At 44.8% G+C, this 19,005-nt stretch overlaps 1 protein-coding gene across 1 annotated transcript in view; it reads right to left on the bottom strand.

Annotated features, from left to right (window-relative positions):
* LRCH1 (leucine rich repeats and calponin homology domain containing 1) overlaps nucleotides 1–4,452 on the bottom strand; it is a 138,662-nt gene extending 134,210 nt beyond the window's left edge. The window contains exon 1 of the mRNA XM_075709224.1: nucleotides 4,206–4,452. Within this exon, the coding sequence (XP_075565339.1) occupies nucleotides 4,206–4,452 (247 nt within the window). The remainder of the gene's footprint in view (nucleotides 1–4,205) is intronic.
* Nucleotides 4,453–19,005: the final 14,553 nt, after the last annotated feature.

Below are 19,005 nucleotides of genomic sequence, written 5' to 3'. Positions count from 1 at the left end.
CATGATCCCACAGAAAGCACTTAGACATCAAAACTCAAGCTAATGTGCCCCAAAAACTAAAATTAAAACTCTACAGGTTTTCAGATAGTTGTTCAGATGACACTGTGATTTTTGGACCACCTTGAAAATAAATCCGTAGTTATACAGTCCAAACAACTGTTTCAAAGATGCTGCCAGGCTAAGGTGTCTTCAACACAGCATTGTCTGGAGAGCACAGTCCATTTACAAACATTTTAAAAAACAGTAGGTAGGAGTTCTTTTGTCTAGCGAGCATTCTGAAGTACAAAAAATAAATACATATTCCTTCCAGAATTTCATACTGTCCAAACTAGCAAACACTTCAATTTGTATTTCTTTTCAACCAATCCAACACCTGATTAAAAAAAAAGTATTTGCCTCTCTCCCACATCATCACAAGCAGCAGGAAGTAATCCTTCCTCATGTGCCTAACCCACACAATAGAAATGGATGAAACGTGTATTCACCAGAAAAGGTTCAAAGGATCTGTCTTCATAAATACAGCCAAAGCCTACAGAAAAAGGTTGAAGTGATAGAGGCAGCCATGGTTACACATTTAAGTAACAGCTTTGGGGCTTTTTCTTCCTCTTTATAAACTAACATGCTTCCAGCATTCCCAGTGGTTTGGAGGAACATAATTGCATACTATTACTTAAGAACTATGTGATTACTGTGCTACTGTCTTCTGCATAACCCAGCCTGTAATAAAAGTGATAAGAATAGCATTTATTATTTTTGAAATGGTTTTTGCAATGCATCCACACTGATGTGGTTTAAAATATCTGACTAGCTCAAGATACTTTACATAGAGGTTTTATTTTCTTCTAACAGTACTGTACACTGTGCAAACACCCTTCTGCGTGCAAAGATACTGCCTGAAAGTTCATCTAACCGGGTCACTCAGCTCTTGAGCAAAACTTCCAAAGACTGAGGAAGAAATGTCCTGTCGTGTCTCTATAAGCAAGGTGTATTCAATGCAAAGAAAAGTCACGGAAGAAAAAGCATACCAAGAAGCAGCACAAATAGAAAGTGACAAGTATAGTTAAGCCTCTACAGTTACTATGGAATGTAACTGCAGTAAGAACTAGAAAAGTCAAGCAATTCAGTCCCAGCTCTTAAAGGCAACCAAGCTATGTCCCTTTTGTAAGTGTATCAATCACTACACAAAATCCGATTTCTAACTTCAGGAAAAAAACTAAATGAATGAAGAGAATTTAAACTTTAAACTTCTGTCTTTCTCAGACCTGTCTAAAGCACTCGGAACTTTTCTAGAAAACAAGCTTGGTAATATTTTACTTGAGAGTATCTGTAGACAATTGTTTTCTCAATCCAAAAATACTGCCAGTATCTATTGCTAAAACACTGTCAGGATGCAGACATGGTTTCAGTTTTCTGGAAATCCCCTGCTCCTCAGATCTCTAAACTCAAACCCCCAGACTAGTCTTCTCTAAATCAACGATTGTCCTTATTTTTTTCAGTGAGATTGGCTCTCTTTAGCAAAAAAGCTTTAACAGTGAAAGGCTACCCCTACCCCAAACACCAAAGTTTCAGGGCTGGAGATATGTCAGCACATCAAATCCAAAAGCAAAAGTCACTCATTGCAAGGACATATTCCAAGTAGGACAAAAAAGTACTGTTTTTATACTATGCACATTTATGGAGAGGAAGCGAGAGAGAAAATTCCCATCAAGAGTTTGCGCCGAGAGCTACAGAAATCTGGGCTTAAGCCAAGTGTCTCTTCTGTTTATATATTCTACTTATGTAATGTAACAAGTGAAAAGGAACACAGATTTTTTTTTGGAAATATATCAACATACAACTTAACTCACAAGGCAAACAATTCCCATTAAACAGTTACAACATGCTGTTACAAACAAAAATATGAAGTAACTATAGATTAATGCATGGTTCTCCTACAAGGGGACAATGAAAAAAGGGCTGCTGTTGTTACAAGATTGAGACGTGGGCTGCCCTACACTGCTGTTTATAGCAAACAAAAGAGAATGAAAATCCCATTCTACATTTAATTTCATATTGAATGTCTTCTATGTAAACTCCAACAAAAACACATTAATGCTTGAAGGCAAAGACTACTTTTTTCCAGAGCTCTCCTCCGAATAGAAAACATGTAACAAGCATGTACTACCTATACATACAACATACAGCTCACACTTGTACATAACATACTTACACAATATACAAATACTAACATGTAATCACTGCCAATCAAAGCGTTTTTTTCCAGTACATAATTTTGTTTTCCAACAGTTTGGATCAGTATTAGGTCAAACCAAACAAGCTAACTTTCTAGATTTCCAAACTACTTATCTCATGTCATGGCACGTCTTCATTGAGAGATAAAACATCTTGCTTAGAGAGACAAACTGACAGTCATTCTTCTAACCGCATACAGTTCCACTATCATACCTTATCCCTTTCACTATCACATCTATTACTGAGTCAGTTAATGGTTAGCAAGGCAATTCACGGTAGTTTCATTCATCAAGCTTCCTTCATATTCCTCTTTTACTGATATGATGATATAGGTGTTCATACAGACTGCTATGAAGTCCATTCAGCAACAGGAAACAAGGGACAGAGCTAAATAACAATTACATATGATGTCTACTACACATCTGAGACATTACTCTGTCCCCTATAGCTTGGATAGATACAAGTATGCAGTAAGCACATATGTCTCTCCATACAGGAAGGCTTAAATACCCTCATGTGCAGGAGTAGTTGAGAATTTAGGTTCATGTTATCACATGTTTGCATGCAGGTATAGCACCTGCTATTTTGCGGGATAAGAACAAGTGATTACTTGTCTGCTCCTTTGGTGTTAAAACACAGCTATCTTCAGCAGGCAAACGGGGACACAATAGGGCACGCAGAAGTGGTACACTACAGATCTTAGGAATACACTAATATATTATTTTAGTGCAGGTTTGTACTGTTCTACCTAGTGACACTGTGTAAAGAACGGATTAGGTTCCAACCCCTGGCACAAAGAGGGACAGGAAAACAGATACGACCTTTTGTGGGGGTCTGCCCCCTTAGGTGAGAAACAAGTGAGCCTTTTTTCATGTTGGAAGGAGGGTGCAAGGGCAAGATGAACACAGACTGGATACACCCCCCCACCACCACTCCTGCCTGCAGGGTTGTCAGGCCTGTCCCCTCTGCAGATTTATGTAACGATGGTGTCCCCCACCGCAGAATATGTACAGTGCCTGTGAAGACAGAGATTTCTCTCCACATTTGCCTTGGAAGACTGAATTGCATACAGAGCTAGAACTATGGCTACATGACTGTAAGGATACAAGGGTGGTTATCAACCCCAGCGTCAGGCAAATGGCATCTGTGAAAGGTAGCATGCTCCCTGGGGTAGCTGCAGAGTAAAAGTGTTCCTATAGACATGTCACCACCTGTGACATGCAGATAGGTGAGATGTTCAGAGGCACATGAGTGTCCTAGTGTGGTTACAAACCGACATGCGTCCCCTCCACGCCAGGTGGGTCCCCCTACAAGCAGCGGGACTGAAGGAGCAGGTATACAACCTGGCACGCGTACGTGTTGATTCAAAGGTGGGCTGGCTTCCCTCTCAAACCTTAGCGGTCAGGGAAGGGTGGCACAGAAATGTACATTCCCCAGAAGGGGAAGAAGACAGGTGCGAGCAAGAATTCCCCCCCACACACACAGTTTCCACAGTGTGCCACGGGAGAATCAGCTCTGCCTCACCAAATGCGGGGCGGCAGGGGGATGGGGGTGGAGGGGAGTGTGCAGCTATCCAGCCATATGGGAGCAAACACCTACCTCATACAGCAAGGCGGAATAGGGGTGAAAAAAAGAAAGAAAGGACAGGGTCCAAGCAGAGCTGGGAGCGGGCTCGGTTTCCGTGCGGGGACGGGCCAAGGGGAGCGGGAAAGCCTCATGTCACGGAGGTTGAGTGGAAGGGTAGGGAGTGGGTGTTCTCCTCACAGGGAGGTTGGGGGGCACTAGGATGCCTGAGGGGGCGGGGAGGGGGGGTGTGGTGGGTCCCCCGGCGATTTAATCGGGGTTTTAACCGGGATTAACCCGGATTAAATCGCCGGGGGACCCACCACACCCCCCCTCCCCGCCCCCTCAGGCAGATACCGGCGCCGGCCGCCCCCTCCTCACCGCGCCCCCGGTTCCTCGCCTGGCCTCACCTGCCCGCACCGTATCGGAGAGGTCGTGGCTGAGGGCGGCAGCGCTGCGCGGGAACTCCTTCAGCTTCCTGCCGCTCAGGTTGAGCCCCCCGGAGTGAGCCGCCTCCTCCAATGCCCGCTCCAAACCGCGGTTCAGCGGCGCTTGCAAACCCAGCGCCCCGCCGCCGCCGCCACCGCCCACCCCGGCCGTTGCCGCCGCCAGAGCAGCGGCGGGGAAGGGCTGCGACTCTCCTCCCAGCGTCGCCATCTTTCCCCTCGCCCGCCTCGCCGCTGGGGGTACCCGAGAGGGCCGCCGGACCTGCCTCTCCCTTCCTCCTCCTCCTCCTCCTCCTCCTCCCGCTCGCTGTGGTAGCGGCACCGCCGCCGTGAAGGGGGGGGGGGGGGAGCGGCAGCGCAGGCAGGGAGGCGGAGGCGAAGGGCCCGGGCGAGGCGCGCCCACTGCGCATGCTCCGCCTCACCGCCGCCCCCTCCCCTCCCCGACACAGCTCCCGCGGGCCGTGCGCGGGGCGGGGCACTGCGGCGCCGCCTAGCGGCGCCGCGCGGCGCGCCCCCCCCCCCCCCCCCCCCCCCCGGCCCTCGCTCTTGCTGCTGCCAAGGGCAACAGCAAATCATATAATCATAGAATGATAGAATGCTTTGGGTTGGAAGGGACCTTTAGAGGCCATCCAGCCCAACCCCCTGCAGTGAGCAGGGACAGCTTTAACCAGATCAGGTTGCTCAGAGCCCCATCCAACCTGACCTTCAATGTTGCCAGGGATGGGGCCTCCACCACCTCTCTGGGCAACCTGTTCCAGGGCTTCACCACCCTCATTGTAAAAAATTTCTTCCTTATATCCAGTATAAATCTATTCTTCTTTAGTTAAATCCATTATTCTTTGTCCTGTCACAACAGGCCTTGTTAAAAAGATTCTCCTCATCTTTCCTGTAGGCCCCCTTTAAGTACTGGAAGGATCATAGAATCCTTAGATCATAGAATCATAGAATCGTTTAGGTTGGAAAAGAGCTTTAAGATCATCCAGTCCAACCTTTAACCTCGCAATGCCAAGTCCACCAATAATCCATGTCCCCAGGTGCCACATCTACACGTCTTTTAAATATCTCCAGGGATGGGGCCTCAACCACTTCCTTGGGCAGCCTGTTCCAACGCTTGACAATGCTTTTGGTGAAGAAATTTTTCCTAAGATCCAATCTAAACCTCCCCTAATGCAGCTTGAGCCCATTTCCTCTTGTCCTATCACTAACTACATGGGAGAAGAGACCAACACCCACCTCACTACAGCCTCCTTTCAGGGAGTTGTAGAGAGCGATAAGGTCTCCCCTCAGCCTCCTCTTCTCCAGGCTAAACAACCCCAGTTCCCTCAGCTGCTCCTCATAAGGCCTGTGCTCCAGACTCTTCACCAGCTTCGTTGCCCTTCTCTGAACACGCTCCAGCACCTCAATGTCTTTCTTGTATTGAGGGGCCCAAAACTGGACACAGTATTCAAAGTGCAGCAACCGCATGCAAGTGCAAAAGCAGGGGTGAGCTCGCCCTTGTTTTTCGGTCATGGCATCCCCACCGCCTTCCCTTTTAAAGGCTAGCCCGGCAGGTTTGCCCGTCACGTGCTGTAGCCCCTTGTCCCGGCATCCGCCGGAGTCGTTCGCCACGCTAAGTGCGCTGGCAGGCTCAGGGGCTGGATGTGAAGCAATTTGTGGTTGGGTGGCGTGAAACCACCGCGCATGCATGCCGGCAAGCATGCGTGTGCTCAGGCAGCGGGCCTCATTTGAAAATTAAAAGCTGCAGTGGCTGTTGCCACTGAACTAGGCCCTGGGGAGCATCTGCCCTGCAGAAGGCTTTTCTGTGACTTGCTTCTCCCGCAGGGGCTGGTTCGCACATGTGCGTGGCCCCGGGGGCCCAGCCTGACAAAGAGAGACCCTTGAAGGTGTGATTTGTAGTGACAAACCAAGCGCAGGAACCACGATCGGTTCAGTTTTCAATGGAATAACTTTTCTGAGGGGGCAAGGGTGTTGGTTTTGGTTTATTTCCCCCTCCCTTTCTGCAGCTTTGCAAAGCTAAGCCCAGGAATGGGAGAAAGGAGCGAGGCCTCATGTTTCCACAGGGTTTACAGAGTTCAAAGCTAAAAAAGGACTTGGACGTCATCACCCATGACCTGTATTTTACAGGCCGTTACATTTCACTCAGTTACCCTGTGTTGTGATCAGTGGCTGACCTTAAACCAAAGCCTTCCCGGCTCCAGGAAGTTCAACCACTGAGCACTACAGGGACAAGGAAGACAGAATTGCCACAAGGAAATAACTCTCGGTTTCTGAAAGACAGGAGCGATCATACCAAGTTTAGCAGTCACAGCAAGAAACAGCACTGGTTAAAAGGGAGAAAGGGTGTTAGAGGTAGATCTTTTCACATAACAGCATCATCATATCCATTAAAAACTTGTTCTTTATAATTAAGTTACGCTCTCGGTATCAGCATTTTTCATGGTAGTTTTATATACATTGCATCACTGCAGAAGTGTTGCAGGCAGCACAGCAGCATTTTTAAAGAGGCTCCCTTCCATTAAGGAAAGAGCTGTAAGGTTAGATGGGTAGGAGGGGGATTATTTTACCATAAGTCCATTTATACTGCATATAATATACTATATACTAAAATATAGGCTTCTGAGTTTAAACTCCAGTCCAAACTCAGCTCACACCTACAATTGTCAGTTCTTCATGTTTGATGTGGAGATGGTTTGGGCATGATAAATTCAATCTCAGCGTTTGAGAAAATTTTGGGTGCACTAGAGAGCAATTCTTGACACCATTCCTTGGAACAGCCCCTACCTGAAGAGGAGGAAATCAACAGTTACCACATCAACAGTTGTGCCCAGTTATCACATTACTTTTGCAAAGTTTGTTGGTGGGTTTCTAAGATAGTTTTTCCCACAAATTTCCACTAGTCGCAGCATGTTTTGGATTTGTCAAAAGGCTTAATTCCAGCTTGCGTGCAGTCTTTGCATTGCTGCTGGAAAACATAAAGAAACAAATGAATAGCTACATCTTCTCAGCAATTTAAAGAAAAATGTTGACGAACAGTAGTTCAAGTTGAGTAAACTGTGAATAAAAGCAACTGCAAGGCTTCCCCTATAATAGGCATTTTTTTAAAAGCAAGTTTAATGAACTAGGTACTATATCTTTTACACTTAGAGAAGTCTGAAATATCATAGGTTTTATAACTCAGTAAATGATTTGCACAAGAGATTTCCCGTGTATTAAATTACCCAACATCATGGAACTTTATTTTGGAGCTAGTAATATAGAAGTGAACATTCAGACAGCATATCTGCAGAATTCGTCTTCCACATCAGCTCTTTACAGCCAGGTAGCAGACCTGTCTTTTGGTGAGGTTTGGTGAGTTTTCTCACCAGTGGGACACCCTGTTCCTTCCTTCCCCACTTCTGGTAAGACAAAATGATTTCTAGTGCTGATTTTGATAAAAACAAAAGGGTTTTTTTTTTTCTCTTCATTGTCTTCACACCCTACTGCTAATCCTGGGATTTGATTCACAGCGTCTTGCGTAAGGGAGGCTAGCAGCAATACTTGTCTCAGCCCCATTCGAAGGACAACTCATCCTCCTTTGCAGGAGGCACCCAAGGTGCCAAGGAGCCATCAGGCTCCGCTGCACGCAGCCAGGCACAGCGTGCCCACCTCGACTGCCCTGTTGGGCTCACAAGAAGGTCCCCTGGCTGGCAGAGGCAGACAAGTCAGCGCAGCATTCCCCCTTAAGACACCCAACATCAGGACAGCTAGGACACAGAGAGGCTGGGGCTACCCTGGTACATGGTCTAACAGGGGTTAAAGATGTAGGTTCCCCCTTATGGCAATGCAAGGGCACACACCAATAATCAGGGAGCATGTCTGTTTTAAACTGCTTTTTGATCTGAGTGGCTGAGGTGCAATGTGGGCATGACCTGTGCTTATCAGACACTGTGTAGAAACTCCTGGAAGTAGCATTTTGAAGGCTACTACTGTTATTGAGATTGTGGAGGGGGAAAAAATATAGCACTGAAGCTGTATTGCCTTGACTTTCTCTCTTCTCTGCCTGAGTGCTGTGCCAGATCTAACTCCGTTCCTATAGATACAAAGGATCAGAAACTGAAAACACTACAGAAAAAGAAAAGCTCAATCACAGCAGCACTGATTTGCTATCCATGCAGATGTATATAAAAGGTCACGCTCCATATATTGACTTTGGTTGGATCACAAAGCAGGTACAGCCTGGCATGGCAGCTAAGCTGAGCTAGTGGCAAGCTGTCATTGAAAGAAGCCCTTCCATTCCTTGCCCCCAGCTATGTGATCTTGCCAGTTCCTATGTGACAGTATTTGCACTTGTCTGACTCCTCAATGAGTCCTAGAGCAGCTTAAAAATTAACTCTAGAAGGAAAAGAAAAGAGTGGATGCTTTTCAGCAAGCAGACAGAAATGTAGCAGAGAAGGAATGCAGAAGGCTCATGCGTGTAGCAGAAGGAAAAGATTGCAGAGGTGACCGTTCTGCAAACTGGGTCACACATAACGGCTGTGACAAGAAAAATCCTATCAGAGATGTACCATAGCTGAGGGAGACTGTGAGCCTTAGAGTCTCAGAGTGAATTTCTATGACTTTAAATTGGCAGAAAAGAGGCAAACAACAAGGCCCACATGGCTTGTGAAGATCAGACTTGGGTGAGGGCTTAGGTGCAAGGAGCTGGTGCTTCACAAGGTAGTGTGTGACCTCGGTGTGGAGTACCTGCCCTGTACTAGACGCAGGACTTGGGCAGCGTGGAGCAGGAGACCCTCACTTTACTTCAACGTACAGACATTTACCTCATGCTCCATGTGCTCTGAGACAATCGTGAAGAGGCATTATCATGGAGTAGCTCATACACAGGGTACACCAAGGCTTTTGTCATGCGAATATCCCAGGTGGGCAAGCTGTCTGGTGTGGAGACAGAAGCAACACACAAACACTAAGTCAAATGTCAAGTGGGCATCACTCAACCTGCAAGGCTACCTCCATTTGGTGCAACACAAAACAGCAGTCACAACTCAGAAAAGCCACATTATACATCCTTGGTAGCATGACTCTAACAGCACCAGGACAAGGAAAATGATTAGATGAATCCCAAGAGAAAAAGCATGCAGACTGAAGCTTCAGGTGGCACAGGTTAAAAGATGTTCCTTTCAATTAAAGCACGGACTCCTGAAACTGCTCACACTATGCCTAAGGCAAGTGGTTTGTAGCACACACCAGCAGAATGAGTAGCCTACGCAGAGCAGACAATGCTCTGCATCTTCCTTGCAGCAAAGCTGGTGAAGAGAGTTTGAACGGCGAGGAAGCTATATCAGGAAATAGCACAGAAAAATCCATCTATATAGCACCTGCCTCACAGAATACTCAGGGGAAAAAAAGGGTAAAAAGGAAGACAGCGATTAATTGATAGGAGCAGGAGATGAAGGGAAGCTGATATATAAAGCAGGAGTTCAGAAGGTAGGTAAGCAGCATGGTCACTGCTCAGAAGACACACAAGGTTCATCCTCGCATAGATCCAAGCAAGTTCACCACAGAAGCAGTGCAGAATTATTTGCTACAGACAAAGAAGCATTTCTTGGTCCCAGGGACTGAGCATGGCAAGCAGTGGGAACTCAGGAAAACAGCTCCCTTGCTGTGTCCTGAGACCCAGCAGGTGGGCAGGCTCAAAACACACACTGGGTGACTTTTGGTGGGGGTCAGCTGTGGCAAGATCAATCCCAAACGGCACCACGTATACTAGACACGTTGGCAAGGTTCACTGTCATGGTAGCGATGCTGCTGTACAGACAGAGATGCAGCAGGATAGACGCTGTGAGAGATCTTGACCAAAAGCACAGCTCTCAGCTCAGATGTCATGAAAATAGACCTAAGGGTAAGCTAAAACTGAATGAAACTGTCTTAGTATCCCTGAAACACTTGACCTGACTAAACATTTAAAGACATGCCCATACCTGAAATATTAATTTAGTTCAAAGACTATTAGCAGTTGTAAACTGGCAGAGTTTCTTTCAAGTTTCTCAGATGACCTTGAAACATGCAATATGATAGAGTGGTAACTACACCCACACTTACGTTGAATCCACTGCTGAAATACAACTTCAACAGAGATTCAGTGGAAATTCAGGGGACTGTAACCAGGGTAAGAGCCTTGCTCTTGAAACAGGAAAAGCAGATAGGTTTTTGCACCACAGGTCAGTAGAACAAAGACATACCTAAGTTGGGAAAGGAATGTCTTGCAGGAGTTTGCCTTGAGAAAATTTGAAACAGCATCTAGTAGGGGAAGAAGCCATCAGAGTAAGAAATAACCTGTCTTCTAATAAAAACAGAGAAAACAATTGGTTATTGTCACTAGCAATGAGACAGCATTTACAGAGAGACACTGTTGGCAGTCCCACAATGCCTCCAGTGTATGTTGTTGAAATACTGAAGTTTATATGTCTGTTGCAAAAAAACTATGCAAATCTGATTTCCTACCCACAGCAGACTATTAGCCCAGACACATGGAACTTAAACAGAAATACAGAGTCCTCAGTCTATTGCAAAATCCAGAAATTTCAAGAAGATAGAAGACATCAGCCAGGCAGTTGAACTCTGGTTTCTAGGTGGAGCATGCAAGGCAAAGATTTTGTAAGACCCGTATTCATGATTATGGGAAAGACGGCAGGTAAAATGCTTCATATCACTGTTATGAACAGCAAAAACACTGGGACCAAAGAGAACTACTGCTTGGTAAGCAGTTGTGATATATATGGAGAAAGTAAAGGCCTAAAACCAAAAGCAGCAGTGGAAATGGAAGAACAGCTCTACCTGAATGCAAGCTCAAATATTTTCCCTGCAAACCACACAAACCACCTCTCTGGTATAAACAAGTTCTTGAGACACCTGGGAACTCAGTAAGAGCCATGAAGCAGCACCAGCCTGGTGGTTGCAAACCGCTCACCTGACTTGAGTCAGGTAACTAATTTTAGTTGACCAGCACTGTGTTTATGCCTTTTCCCCACTCAGTCCAACCATGCTGCTGATACCAGTTGACTGGCAGCAATAAATGTGAAGGTAAAATTGCAAAGAGGGTGCTCAGATACCCGCCACTCAGGGAAGAAAGCATGCATGTGATTCCTGAAATGTGGAATTGTATTCAAGAACATGTCAATTGCCAGATATAATGCTTTGATAATGCACACAAATATGGATCCCTGCAACCGCCAGCACCTCCTTACCCAGAAGGTATTTCACCCCTAAGGGGTATCTTTGCTTTTCAACGTGCATCCAGGCCCACTGAAGCAAGGGTTATTTACAATAACGGCACCAGCAGAATAAGGCTTTTACTAGCAAAGAGTAACCTCCTCCTTGGATGTCCTGACAACCCCCAAACGTCAGCAAGGATGCCAATATACAACACTTTGTTGAAGAGCAAGTCACGTTGACCCTCAGTTTTAATCATTTAGTTTCAATCACTTTTCATGGAAGTGAAGCTGTATGTCTTACAGATAAACAGGTTTTGGCCCATGGGGGAACGCTGCCTTGGTACACAGCCAAGGGAAGTGCTGGGCTAGGAAGGAGATACCCAGTATTCTCCATATTTCAAGAACTGTGGGCTCTATGACATACAAAGACAATGCATGTCTTAGAATCATAGAATTGCTTTGGGTCAGAAGGAACCTTTAGAGGTCATCTAGCCCAACCCCCCTGCAGTGAGCAGGGACATCTTCAACTAGATCAGGTTGCTCAGAGCCCCATCCAACTTGACCTTCAATGTTTCTAGGGATGGGGCATCTACCACCTCTCTGGGCAACCTGTGCCAGTGCTTCACCACCCTCATCGTAAAAAATTTCTTATATGCAGTCTAAATCTACCCTCCTTTAGTTTAAAACATTTCCCCTTGTCCTATTGCTACAGGCTCTGATAAAAAGTCTGTCCCAATCTTTCTTATAAGCCCCCTTTAAGTACTGGAAGGCTGCAATAAGGTCTCATCGCAGCTTTCTCTTCTCCAGGCTGAACAACCCCAACTCTCTCAGCCTTTCTTCACAGGAGAGGTGCTCCAGCCCTCGGATCATTTTTGTGGCCCTCCTCTGGACCTGCTCCAACAGGTCCATGTCCTTCTTGTGCTGAGGGCTCCAGAGCTGGACGCAGTCCTGCAGGTGAGGTCTCACCAGAGCAGAGCAGAGGGGCAGAATCACCCCCCTCGACCTGCTGGCCACGCTTCTTTTGATGCAGCTCAGGATACAGTTCGCTTTCTGGGCTGCGAGTGCACATTGTTGGCTCATGTCCAGCTTCTCATCCACCAGTACCCCCAAGTCCTTCTCTGCAGGGCTGCTCTCAATCCCTTTATCCCCCAGCCTGTATTGATACTGGGGGTTGCCCTGCCCCAGGTGCACGACCTTGCACTTGGCCTTGTTGAACCTCATGAGGTTCACACAGACCCACTTCTTGAGCTTGTCCAGGTCCCTCTGGATAGCATCCTGTCCCTCAGCCATGTCAACTGCAGCCCTCAGCTTGGTGTCATCTGCAAACTTGCTGAGGGTGCACTTAATCCCACTGTCTATGTCATTGATGAAGATATTAAACAGCACTGGTCCCAGTACAGACTCCTGAGGGACACCACTTGTCACCGGTCTCCATTTGGACATCAAGCCGTTGACCATTACCCTCTGGATGCAACCATCCAACCAATTCCTTATCCACCAAACAGGCAGGCTTCAATTCTCTCCTAATTCATACATGATGCTAGAGCAGCTGATAGTGTCTTGCAGATCCTGGGCTACTCAAAAATAACTTAAATCCACATTTTTCCTTTATCTGATATGCCACAAGTACTATGGGACAGCTCTTGAAAAAGAACAGCAAAGAATCAAGATCGAAGTTTACAATTTAACTGCAATTTATGTCCTCACCCCTTCCATAAAGATCAAGGCATTCAGCAATTCATACTAAACTTCCCAACACCACTAATTTTGACATAGCTACCAAGAAATATAGCACTTGCTGGTTTATTTGAGAGAAAAACAAAGACTCATCTTGTTTCATCATGAGTCGCTAACACATCTAAAATAACTTGAATAACTCTATAACAATGAAGTTTATATGCAATATTTTAGAGGCATTTTACTCCCAGTTACCTACAGAATACAACACTTTGTTTAGACCAGTCTTTTCTTCTTCCAGCACATAACAAAAGCTTCCGTCCTGTAAACAGTTGCTTAACATTAGTTCCCAGCTTGTGAACTGGGTCACTGGAGACAAGCACGGGGTGGGCTGGGGTGCAGAGGGTATGCTGAGGGGGGGACCTGAGAAAAGCAGGTGAGAACTGCTCTTCCAGGTGTGCCTTTGCTACTCCCCCTGCAGCAGAAAGCACTTCCCAGCAGTGCATTGCAGGCTTGCAGCACCTGGGAGATGAGCATGATCCTCACACAGCAGACTCCTGCTACCTTCTAGTGAGATCTAGGTCCTGCAATCGCAATATGGGGCTGTGAACTTTCCACCACTCCAAAAGCTCATGGGCTAGGTACCACTGACCAGGCACAACCGGAGAGGGGTGGGAGCCACAGGTAGGACCAGTGCTCAGATGAGCCCTGTTAGAAAGGTAACGCTTTTCTCTGCAGCCTCCCTCCAAACCCCATCATGTGATTTGTCACTGTCCCTTTCCAAATCACACCATAACACGAGAGCATCAGAGTCTTTGCCAAAGAAGATACTTGTGAGAACCAAATTGATTGTTTAGGGCAAGTTCCTCTCACTTTTATTAAAGCAATAAAAATGCTGGAGATCCCCATCAAATGAAGACCTCATTGCACTACACTGTGCAAAAATACAGCTACTGGCCAGAATCTCTTGCACGATAAATATCCAATCATTTTTCATACACACAGGCTTGAATGTTTGGCAACAGTGCATACTGTGAAGTTGGAGGCATGATATCAAGGAGGACAATGGAAATAATAGGTTCCTTTTGGGAAGAAATAGTGTTTCTGGTAAGACTGACTGCAAAATACAGCTCAAAAATGGTTGATGTGGGGTAAATCTAGGTTATCGCAGTGTTGGGCAGGCAGCACTCCTCCCTTTATCTCCTCCTCTTCCTCCAGATAAACACTGTCAGACTGGGCAATGCACACCCAGCAGGATAGATTTCCTTCTTGCTGGCAGGTGGAGTTACAGCCTGCTTTTGGGCATGGCAAAATAAAGGTGATCCAGTTAGCTGCATAGTTTCATATTCTGCATGTAGTGGAGGCCAGGAAGGTGCCCAGGCATGCGTGGTGCTCTGACCGATTTCTCATGACAGTTTGGCTCCTAGGAGGTGCCGGGAGGTCCTCCCTTGCTGCAGAAGCTGATGGGAGACCCTTTACGCATAATTCATCCGTAAGGGCACACGTCCTTATATTGTGCATCCTTTTAAGGACACCTACCTGAATGTCATTTTCTGTTCTCCCCCAGTTTTGTTTGAGCCATCTCCCTCACCTTGTGCCTTCAAGTGCTTTCTTAGAATTAATGCCTCACACTCTGTTTTTAACAATAGGAGCTGAACACTGAAATGGCAGAGCTAAGTGAAGCGTACGTAGAGAGAAGGGGAAGGAAAAGCAATTTTCCACCCATCCCCCCCATCTGTGATCTGTACATCTCTGTTAATATGTAAAGCACAGAGCAGCCTGCACAGCCTACATTACATGTAGCAGTTAGAATAGGGCTGTTTTTTCCACGTGCTGCCTACAGCACTGAAAACACTGCTATTACTAAAACACCTCAGGAGTAATGCAGATTACTAATCCTCAGTGGCTCTAATAAATGAAAGAGAAACAACAGAAGTCCCTGAGAAAAACCTTTCAGCGATCTTGCTACCTTCCCTTGAATTCATCTGGGCATATAGATGGCAAGGGTATATCCTTTATCTGTTTCATGGGAGCCTAGGGAGCTGTTTAGAAAGGATGAAAACAGCTAGCAAACAAAGTGAAAGAAATGTTCTTAGTACTCTGAAGAAAATAAAAAGGAAGAAGGAAAGTGCTGGTCAGGGAAAGCATTCAAGCCCTTGCATGACAGATAAGCAGGGGATAGAGGTTATTTTTACAGAAAAAAATGGGAATAGAAATTAGAGATTGTGACCAGCACTTCACTGATTTTTTTTTCCCAAAAAACATTCTGCATTCTCCGTGCTTGCAAAGAAGCAATTGATTTTTCCAACATATTAAGCTGGGAAGTTGTTAGGGTGATTGCAACCGTAATGCAAATACGGTTTGCAAATGCTCTGACGAGATTCCCCTCTCTGTAATTACAGTCCACATCAATGAGGCATGTTTCATAAACCATTTCAGAAGTTTTGTTCTGAAGTCATAAACCACCTTTCTTTGTGTATATACAACATAGTTCAAGCTCACACAAACCAGCAGCAAGCTCCTGACACCTTTCATCTCTGGCCACTTGTCCTTCAGGCCAGCAAGTCCTACTGCAGCAGCATCTCGTACGTGGCAAGCCACGTGGCTCCACACCTCTCTCAGCAAGCACTGCCCATCAGCGCCGGGGCATGGGGAGCTTTTGGTCCAGTCCCGAGTAGGTTTGGCTTGTACGGCGCAAACCCCTACATGCCTGTACGTCCTCCTTGGAATGCCTTTGTGCGGATGATTATGCCAAGTGTGCCTGATTTCAGTCACTGCAGTTTGTTGAAACTGGGATTCAGGGAGGGGAAAAAATACTCAGAAAAGTTATAAGATGCCTTTCCCCAGCTGTGCTGGAGGTACTTATTTACATATGCTAGGCACTTATTCACAGCAACACTGCACTGTTCATTCACAGCATCTCCAAATTGCCTAGTGCCTCACCTACATACTGACTTTGGTCAGGCCATGGGTATTTAACCAGATAAGTGAAGAAGGAGGACTTCAAGACAAGCATATATTTAAAGGTTAATTACCAGGTGCGCCTCACATTTGCAACATCTCTGCGATAAAAACTCTGAAAATTGGCTAGCGCTCATGCTTTTAACAGAACACCATCCAGTATGAAGTCAAAAGTCTTAATAAATCTAAATATATTTCAGTACTTTCATCAGCCAAGTATATAAATTCCTCAAGTGTGGAATCAGGCTTGCTTTATAGTAACTCCTTTTCATTAATCTTTATTGATGGGTAATAATTATATTCATAGATGTCAGTTCCTTTGAAGCCCCATGTCATTTTTCTGCCATTTTGCCTACAACTGATGTCAGGTTAACAAGCCTATAATTAGTGGCTCGTCACACCCTCTGAATTCTGGCATGGACTCAGTATTTTGCCAGTCTTTTGGAATTTATTTCTGATTCCAAGGTGTTTTCTGAACATCTTTAATTGCTGATGTGTTGAAAGTTTTGTATGACTCTGCTAGGATGCAAGCACAAATCCTGCTCCATTCTGAATAAAACCAAAAAATTTTAAAAATATTTTTCTGTTCTGCATCACTGATATCAGTTTTGCCTGCTGTTTCTAGTGATAGGCCTAAAATGTCATTATTCTTAATAATTGAATGCTTTCATATTATCTTTGGCTGTCATTTGCAGTTTTTTTCTGAAATTTTTACTTACCAATTTTCAACACTTAATAATTTCTTACTTATATGGATTGTTCTTTTTTGTTCATCATAGAAATTATGTCTTTTCAACAGCTGATTTCCTTCTGCCACTGAATCATGACTGACATTTAGTACCTCCTTGACAAAGGGGGAAATTTGACATTTTTCCATCTAAATAAACTTCTCTGGAATAAATGCCCATATTTATTTTCATTTTTCTACCTATATTTTACCTCCCATACACTTTTCTCTTAATTTACTCCTGCTTCAGGAATCTAATTTTCAGGATAACCAATACACATACACTATTGGTGGCCAGTGTGCAGTGCTTGCCCATATTGAACATAATCAGATCACAATCATTGGCCCTGAGGCAACCGAAGCTTTCCAGTGTAACCATTCATTCTTTTTTATGAACAGAAACTGTAACAAAAAGCCTGAGACAACAGCTAAATTAAAGTCACAGAGATTATATTAACTCCAGAAGTTCTTACCTTTTGAATATCTGATTTTGCAACAAAAAAATATGTTCTAAAATAATGCTTAGGGGAGGAGGTAGGAGAGAAGAGAAATTGTTTCTCTATTATTCATCTTCTAAAACCCTAAAAATACTGATTCCCTGCCCCCTGATTTTGCCTTCACCAGGAAGGGTCAGCTCCAGGGCTGGAGGTGACTGGATCTCCAAGTGGCAGAGGTCTGTAGGACATCGCAGAGTGTTCAGCAGGCGGTTGTCTTCTCAGAGGCCATGTCCTATAGAGGACAGGCAAGAGTCAAAACTATCTGCGGATACAAAGTCTATGGCCCCTCTCATGGATTTCCCCTGGGCTTTGCAGGGGATCACGTGTGAGCAGCCACATGTTTTCCTCCCCAGCCCTTCTTAAATTTGTCCTCTTCTGCTCCCAGCCCTCCCAGCCTCATCTCTTCCCATTCCTGGCTCCTTGTCCAGGCCCAGCCTCCTACATTCTCTCACCCAGCCCAAATCTCCCTTCATTTCCCCATTCTCCCCTTCCGCTATCCTTGTCCAAAATTGCTCACACATCTCCAAACTCTAGCTCCTATCTTTCCTATATTCAAACAAAACAATTTCTTCCTCCTCACTACCACCAACCAGAAAAAGAGGAATATTGAGAAGCCAGGAAAAACAGGACCAAAGGCCATGGTAGCCCAGAGTTGCAATTATACAGTCCAGAAGGAATGGTGTCCAGCTCAGATAAAGTCTCCAAAGCATTTAGCTTACAGCTGTGGCAGAGATCTACAAAGCATGTCCTAACTGCATTTTTTTCCTCTAAAAGGTCTATAACTTGGCCATATTTGGGCTCATTTTTCTGGAGATACAAAATATACAAGTGTCATCTATGGTTAAGTTTCACATCCCTCCTATAAAGCACAGGGGCCAGCTAGAGTTCCCAAATGAAAGACAGAAATTAACATCATCAAAACAATTCATATTTTTCAGCCCCATTCTTGGAAGTGACTGAACTGTTTTATTTATGAACTTGAATTTCAGCTAAATGAGCAGATGCCCAGCAGGGAGATTTTCATTCCCAATTGTTACCATTTGGCAAAATTATAAGCAAAAGAGGACAGGAGCTCATCATGGAAAGCATTGGACAAACAACAATAGACAGTGCCACTATTAAAACAAATATTTTTATTTTTAGATTTCCTATAAAATCTTTATTAAATATGCAAAAGATTTGTTTTACTTCTATTTTCCATTGCATTTACATGAGACTTTTGACTGAACGGTCTGGGGAATCAATGAGAGCTAACAGCACCAATAAAGTGCAAAACAACTGCTGAGTTGAATACAAGCTGAGGAGCTTTCAGAGGCAGCTTTATAATAACAGAGAGGATATTATTAAATGGGACTTACTGATAAAAAAATATTTAAAGACAAGATAAAATGCACCAGAAAGCTAAGAGAAGTAAAACCTCAATACCTCTTAGTTGAGTGTATATATCACTCCCCACTATGGTAACCGAGAATCTATTTTAATGCATATAAGAAAATGCGTAACAATGAAAATACTGTAAGGATATGAATAAAAAGAGTAAATGGGGAATAGGGAATAAGAAAAACTTGTAGAAATTATCAATGTGGGACAAAGCATTGTACCCTAAGATTTATATTAAAGTAATTACACAGATGGACAGAAATCCAGCAGCGAGAAGAAAAGAAGGGATGGGAAGTTCTCTTTCTATGTTCCAGTAATCACTAAATAATAAG

The sequence above is a fragment of the Pelecanus crispus genome, chromosome 1 (genome assembly GCF_030463565.1).
Source record: "Pelecanus crispus isolate bPelCri1 chromosome 1, bPelCri1.pri, whole genome shotgun sequence".
Classification (NCBI taxonomy): Eukaryota; Metazoa; Chordata; class Aves; order Pelecaniformes; family Pelecanidae; genus Pelecanus; species Pelecanus crispus.
This window is presented reverse-complemented; position numbering and strand designations above follow the sequence as displayed.